Source organism: Scophthalmus maximus, chromosome 10, assembly GCF_022379125.1.
Source record: "Scophthalmus maximus strain ysfricsl-2021 chromosome 10, ASM2237912v1, whole genome shotgun sequence".
NCBI classification, from domain to species: domain Eukaryota; kingdom Metazoa; phylum Chordata; class Actinopteri; order Pleuronectiformes; family Scophthalmidae; genus Scophthalmus; species Scophthalmus maximus.
Window position 1 is genome coordinate 1,442,501 of NC_061524.1, and position 7,500 is coordinate 1,450,000.

The 7,500-nt window shown below is 45.5% G+C and overlaps 1 protein-coding gene across 12 annotated transcripts in view; it reads left to right on the forward strand.

Annotated features, from left to right (window-relative positions):
• LOC118283545 (protein kinase C epsilon type-like) overlaps positions 1 to 7,500 on the forward strand; it is a 63,470-nt gene that overhangs the window by 52,305 nt on the left and 3,665 nt on the right. For all 12 annotated transcript variants that reach the window (XM_047335070.1, XM_047335067.1, XM_047335068.1 and 9 more), the window contains one exon: positions 1,139 to 1,293. In XM_047335070.1, the coding sequence (XP_047191026.1) occupies positions 1,139 to 1,293 (155 nt within the window). The remainder of the gene's footprint in view (positions 1 to 1,138; positions 1,294 to 7,500) is intronic.

Genomic DNA, 7,500 nt, shown 5'->3' on the forward strand with positions numbered 1-7,500 from the left:
TTACACTTTGTGTAACTGAGGTTCGACCTTTGTGAACTTCACCTCCCGACCTCGAGGGCTTCTCTTACTCACATGTCACAAACACGCTGAGGCTGCAGATGCGTGAACACGGGAACATGTTTACTGTAACATACATGTACGTGTGGTTCATAAGCGTACGTACATTCTGTGTTTGTGACACCGACTGCCAACATCTGAACCCTGAGGGCTCACACAATGGCTCGCAGGGACTCGTCCTGCTTTCTTATATACGGAGCTGTTTATATCATACACACACACACACACACACACACACACACACACACACTGGTTTCCTATATGAAGAAAGTGAGCTGGAATTCAGGAAGGGGTTCATTTTTCCTCTGAGCCCAATTTCAGTACCAAGAGAATAGAGCTCGGAGGGCGTGTTACAGAGTGTGTGTGTGTGTGTGTGTGTGTGTGTGTGTGTGTGTGTGTGTGCGTGACAGGAAGGGCTCCTATGGGAGTGGAGAGGATCATCGTCGGTCACAGTCATTTTTTTATTTTACACCAAAGAAGGGAAAAAATTGTTTTTGGTTTTTTTCCTTGAATTTGTGAAACTTATTTAAATTTATGTGTCATATGGACAAAAGACTGGATAGAACTTTATTGATGTCAGTAAATTATGATATTCTCAAAAGCCATTTGAAATCTCAACATCGCAAAAAGTCAATGATGTTTGAAGTGAACAAAAATTCTACCTGAGCTATAATTTTATATCTAAACATTTTTCTTTTGACGTTCATGGGGTAAAATTTTTAATACTGAAAATGTACCTGTACCTAAAATATCTGTAGAGGTCACATTGTACTGGAGAGTCAGATTCATTAATACAAAGTGGGTTTATTCTAATCTCTTTTCTTTTCATCGATGTGTGTGATTGAAGCTAATACTCGGATTATTAACATCAAATGAAATCTGAACAGAGAAACAGTGTGATTCTCTCAACGTGGTCGAGTTCACTGACACAGAATAACGTGAGGAAGAACCTATTTAATATAATGTGTAATATTGATTTTCACTTTGGACTCGAGGAATCGCAATTTTCGTTTTATATAAAAAGCTTAAATTAAAGAACGAACAGATTGAAATCCATCTGTCCGTCTCTCTCCCTCTCCAGGACCGGCTCTTCTTCGTGATGGAGTACGTGAACGGAGGCGACCTGATGTTCCAGATTCAGCGATCGAGGAAGTTCGACGAGGCCCGGTCCCGGTTCTACGCCGCCGAGGTCACGTCCGCCCTGATGTTCCTGCACCGGCACGGAGTCATTTACAGGTGAACCACGCTGCTTCAGTGCTTCCTGTCCTATCTGCGCTAGCGAAGGCCACACTGGAGCTTCCTATGGGAGAGGAAAGGAGATAAAGACGCCCCACAATTCATTGCGGCAGCGATATTTAACGTGACTCGCCGTGAACGAGCGCAAACGATTAAATCACAGAACAAATCAAAATGACCCGGAGAGAGACGTCATCGTGTAAGTGACCGTTTTCATCTGATGTCACGCGTTGCCATGGCGTTAAATGTGAGTGGACGGGAGCGAAAGCAAAACATCCCTGAAGGTCACAACCTTTTCCTTTCAGTTTCGTAGCCTAGATTATTGTTTTTATTTCAACTCCAACCTCAGTAATGAATAGATGTTGACACCCTCGTCATGTGTCGCATGGCGACGTCGTTTGGTGTCAGTGGAGTCGGATGCTCTTTTCCTACGTCCTATGAATCCTCCTTGACACCTTTGACCTTTGACATCATGACGATTTCCACTGATGTGACGGGAGAAGCTGGGAAACCCCCGGGACTCTACGCAAATCTGCTTCTTCTTCTCCTTTTCACCGGATTTGTGTTAATGTCATGTGGATGATGTCTCCTCTTCAAGCTGTAGTACATTATTACAGCTAATGTAATCATCCGTGACTCAAACTTTACGCCTTGAAAACCGCGAAGCGTGAAAATGCAGCTTATTTGATTTAGAGCGTCCCGCCGCGACGCGACGTCTCCGTTACAGGACATACGAGAATTCCGAGATGAAGGAAAAATAAACACCAACTGAGATTTTCCCGGAATTAATGAACATTTGTTAAATTAGATAAGTGAGGAGCACTTTCTTACGGGAATCTGCACCGTGGGGCAGGAATGTGCTGCTTCTGTGGCACAAACGTCCCAGATGCTCCGTGTCCGACCACAACATCAGGTCTTCTGTTCTGGAATAAGATCCCTCCTCGTCGCTCCTCTTTCCCCCGACACTTTAGAGTCGCCCTAACAGTCGCCTGCGTGCGTGTGAGAGAGAGTGTGTGTGTGTATGTGTGTGTGTGAGAGAGTGTGTGTGTGTGTGTGTGTGTGTGTGAGAGTGTGTGTGTGAGTGTGAGTGTGTGCGTGCGTGTGCGTGTGCGTGTGTGTGTGTGTGTGTGTTAGCAGGTTTCTCAGAATAACGGCCCGTGTGATTTGTGTCCATCAGCCGGTGAATCGTCGTGTCAAATTTTTACAAAAACCAAAGTAAGAAATTGGGGAAAGTTCCATCTCGTTCGTTAGGGTGCTAATGTAGCAATAGCTCGGTTTTTAGGTTGAATGTTCAGGGTGCGAGGAAGTCATTTTCAAAAGCAATGTAGCTTCATAGATTTTGTCAAAGTGCAGCGTCATGGGGCAATTTCTAATCCCTGCGCTCGTCTGCTCAGGCACATACAGACGCTCAGGACGTAGAGTCGTTCGTCCACCAACGCCCTCGTGTCCTTGGGCCAAGACACTTAACCCTAACTTGCCTCTGACGGCTCTTCCGACTGTATGAATGAGTATGAATGTGACAGAACAATGCGTGGTTAATAGCAGCGCTGTATGAATGTGTGTGAATGGGTGAATGTGACTTTCCTGTAAAGCGCTTTGAGTTGTCTATGACTAGAAAAGCGCTATATAAATACAGTCCACTTACCATACTGTACGTGTGTTACCGTGGTTACTGTGGCGTGGTATTTGTGCCTCTGTCCTGAGCGAGCGACTTGAGAAACGGATGCACGGGAAAATAGATATTTTGCGAAGGGCACAAAATTATATCTGAGCGATCGGGAGAAAGAGAGGAGCGATCGGGGCCCGGACCAGAAGCAGAAACATCTGTCACACGGAGATTACAGAAGTCCGGTTGTTTCACTGTCGTTGGTTCAAATCCTGCAGGAAATTAACTGACAGAAGGTGATTTGAACACAAAACAGACATTTGTGGCGCGTGTGTGTTCTGCTCGTGTTGAATCACAATGAATAAAAAACAAAGGGCTGAATGTTCTCGTCAGATAATATTTTTCTTTTTGGTTACGAAACCACGAATCCGTTGACCCCTGGAGGAGCGGGGCGGCCGGTCCGCGGGGGGAGATTACCTCACCGCCAGGTACCGCGATCCGTGTGTGCCGACCTCTGGTCAAAATATCATTGTGGACCAATAGCAAACACGCAGCGTGAATCATAAACACCATTGTGACGGACGCTGCAGCTTCGGGCTGTTTGCTCCCAGAAATAACTGAGGGGGAACAAAAGTCACTTCTTCTTCTTCGCCGCTGTTTCCTCTCCGTGAATCTGAGGTCTTTACTCAAGTGTTTGGCTTCTCGACCTCATGCAACCTGTGTGCGTGTGCGTGTGCGTGTGCGTGTGTGTGTTAGTAGTCATATTTCTATCCAAGCCTCTTTTTCACAAAGCGATGTGAACATTGCTGAATATCATGGAACATCAACAAGGTGATGCATAAAACTTTAGGCACAAAAAGTTCACCTAACCTTTTTTTTTTTTTTTTTTTTTGCATAGTTTATAGATGGAGGATGTGAAAAACATTAATTTTTGTTGTTGTTGTTGTTGCTTCGGCGACATGATCTCAGATCAACAGATGTCCAGTCGAGCTGGAGCCGGTTGGACCAGGACACATTGTTCCCTCGGGTTCTTTTACAATGGTTTTATGAATGAAGTGTGTGTGTGCGTGTACGTGTGTGGCACAGTTTAATCCTCATTAGTCATCAGGTTTAAAGCCAAAAACTCCCACGGCTTTATTGTTTTGGGTTTTTTTTTTTATTGGTTTTGGCCTCATTCGAGTTTTGACGTGACTCCACCCAGAGTCTGACAGACGCTCATGAAAGTTTTAATGGCAGAAGAACTTCGAAAAACACAAATTTCTTCTTTTATTTTACAGCGAATCCCGAAAGAACTGTAAAAAAATCCGTCACAGTGTCAGTCGTGTTTCCTCTGGAGCCCGACCGGCCACCAGGGGGCGACACAGATGTTTTGGCCGCTCTCATGTCGACTAACGACTGAAGAGGATAATGACGAAATAAAAGAAACAACTTTTTGTTTGTGGGGCAGTTGACGTTTTCTTCGTTGGACGGTGGTTTCAACTGGACATTTAAACTAGTGGATTAGTTTAAACAGTTTTTCAGGAACGGTTGTGGGGGGAAAAAATGTTAGTAAACCTTAAATACAATGAAATATTATTATGATTCTGAAGTTTAAAGCACAAACTGACTCCAGCTGATGTTCACAAGCATTGAGATTAATGCTTGAGTCATAGTTTTCTCTGTCGGGCTGATGAGACAGAACACACACACACACACACACACACACACACACACACACACACACACACACACTGCGTGTTCATTCTTGACTCAGCTACCTGATTCTCTCTCTCTCTCTCTATGTGTCTCTCGCTCTCTGACCCACTTTGTTGACCAGAAAAAGATGAACAACAAGTGTTTTGGGAACATTATGTCCCAACTCTCTCTTCACCCCCTCCTCCCTCCTCCCTCCTCCTCATCCCCTCCCTCCTCTTCACCCCCTCCTCCCTCCTCCCTCCTCTTCATCCCCTCCCTCCTCTTCACCCCCTCCTCCCTCCTCCCTCCTCTTCATCCCCTCCCTCCTCTTCACCCCCTCCTCCCTCCTCTTCACCCCCTCCCTCCTCTTCACCCCCTCCTCCCTCCTCCCTCCTCCTCATCCCCTCCCTCCTCTTCACCCCCTCCTCCCTCCTCCCTCCTCTTCATCCCCTCCCTCCTCTTCACCCCCTCCTCCCTCCTCTTCACCCCCTCCCTCCTCTTCACCCCCTCCTCCCTCCTCCCTCCTCTTCACCCCCTCCCTCCTCTTCACCCCCTCCTCCCTCCTCCCTCCTCTTCATCCCCTCCCTCCTCTTCATCCCCTCCCTCCTCTTCACCCCCTCCTCCCTCCTCTTCACCCCCTCCTCCCTCCTCCTCATCCCCTCCCTCCTCTTCACCCCCTCCTCCCTCCTCCCTCCTCTTCATCCCCTCCCTCCTCTTCACCCCCTCCTCCCTCCTCTTCACCCCCTCCTCCCTCCTCCCTCCTTTTCACCCCCTCCTCCCTCCTCTTCACCCCCTCCTCCCTCCTCTTCACCCCCTCCTCCCTCCTCTTCATCCCCTCCCTCCTCTTCACCCCCTCCTCCCTCCTCTTCATCCCTTCCCTCCTCTTCATCCCCTCCCTCCTCTTCACCCCCTCCCTCCTCTTCATCCCCTCCCTCCCTCTTCACCCCCTCCTCCCTCCTCTTCATCCTCTCCCTCCCTCCTCTTCCTCCCCTCCCTCCTCTTCACCCCCTCCCTCCTCTTCATCCCCTCCCTCCTCTTCATTCAATTCAGGATATGGCTAAAATCCTAATGCCTAAGACTGATGATTGTAGGTGGGCCTGTCACAATAACTGCTTTTTGTTGCACCACATATCGTCCCAGAAATTATCGCGATAAACAATATTATCGTCATTTCTTTTAAATTTTTTGATTCTGAATCGCGTGAGCTCGCAGTTCATTGGTCCTGCACGATGTGTGTGTCGCTGCTGCTGAGAGAAATGTTATTCAGAGTTTAGGCCTCAGACAAAAGAAGCAATGTGAAGAAAGACGAAGAAATCCATATTTTCCGACATTTTATCGACCACTAGAATCATTGATTACGAAGAGAAACAGATGTTATTTCTGTTATTGAGGTCAATAAAAATTATTGGGTTCTTATTCATGTATCGTACGATAAGTCGATGACGTAATTATCGTGACAGGACTAGTTGAAGGTCGCTTTGGACAAAAGTGTCAGTGCAGAGCTAAAACAATGAAGTTTTATTACCCAGCGTGTTAATATCAATATCCTCAGATACCCCAGTGGCAACAGTTTGTGTGTCCGAGCAGATGTGTGTGTCAGGAACATGTGGATGGAGGGATGGAGCTGAGAGAGAGAGAGAGAGAGAGAGAGAGAGAGAGAGAGAGAGAGAGAGAGAGAGAGAGAGAGGTTAGCTGTCACAGTGCACAGAGGTTGCCTCTGAGGACGTAATGGAAAAATCACTCAAGATTCTTATGAAACACAGGAAATGCTCTCAATTGAGCCTGATTGCCGTGTGTGTGTGTGTGTGTGTGTGTGTGTGTGTGTGTGTGTGTGTGTGTGTGTGTGTGAGAGAGCAGCTCCTGTTTATTGACAGGATTTTATTCAGCTCCTCTAAAACAACAAATTAAGGCGATTTCCCGACCGACGGAGCTTCAATCGAGCAGATCCCACAGATCTCCGTCCCCGGAAGCATCCGTCATGTCAAATGACTCATCTTTTCAGTGTTGTCTGTTTGTGATGATTATGAAAACACGTTTATGTTTCATATTTTCCTTGGTGCTGTACGTCGCGGTGCCGTCCTCACGTGTCTTTACCACTTATTCACGATTGAAGGTATATTTTATTATCTTTTATTACTGCCCCCAAAAGAGCCCAGAGAAGTATTAGATATGTATTTTATTATTTTCTTTCATCGGCCTCTCTATAAAATCGTGAAAAAAAATGTGTTTGTGCTAATCTACTAAACTGGATGAAGAACTATGTCTTTATGACATAAGTTAATGGTTTTTATGTTTCTTTAGACCAAAACAACATCAGAACAATTTGAGCAAAGCAATATCAATCAAGAATTGACCAAATAGGAAATAAAATAATACAAATCATATTGATCTTTTATTTTAAATCATCAATTTTTTCTACTTCAAGCAGCAGCGTGCTGTGTGATCATCAACAATCATTACGACAAATAATCATATCGATAAGTGAAGATCTCTGCAGAGCAAAACTGGAGAAAACCGATTCAATATTTCCGCAATAAGTCAAATAATGAGGATGTAACCAAATAAGATTACGTATATATTATTTTGATTTGCTCTTGTTGACTCCAGAACCAGAACAAATAAACGTGAATGAATATCATTGCATTAGTTCTGCTCCAACACCTGCAGCCGCTCAGGATTGAATTTCCTGCAGCGAGTTGATGTGTAATACAAAGATTAATGTCAGCGACTGTTTGAATTCAATCACAGACGCGTTAAATCGATGTTATTCTTCTGCCTCGCTGCGGGAGATCAACTCAGATTTTATGTGGCAGAGGCGAGAGATATTCAAACGAGCAGCCGGGGACGAGGTTGTTTAAGTTGCCCTCTTTTTATTTTGGGGGATTACGGAAAACAGAACAGTTGCATAACATTTTGACTATAGACAC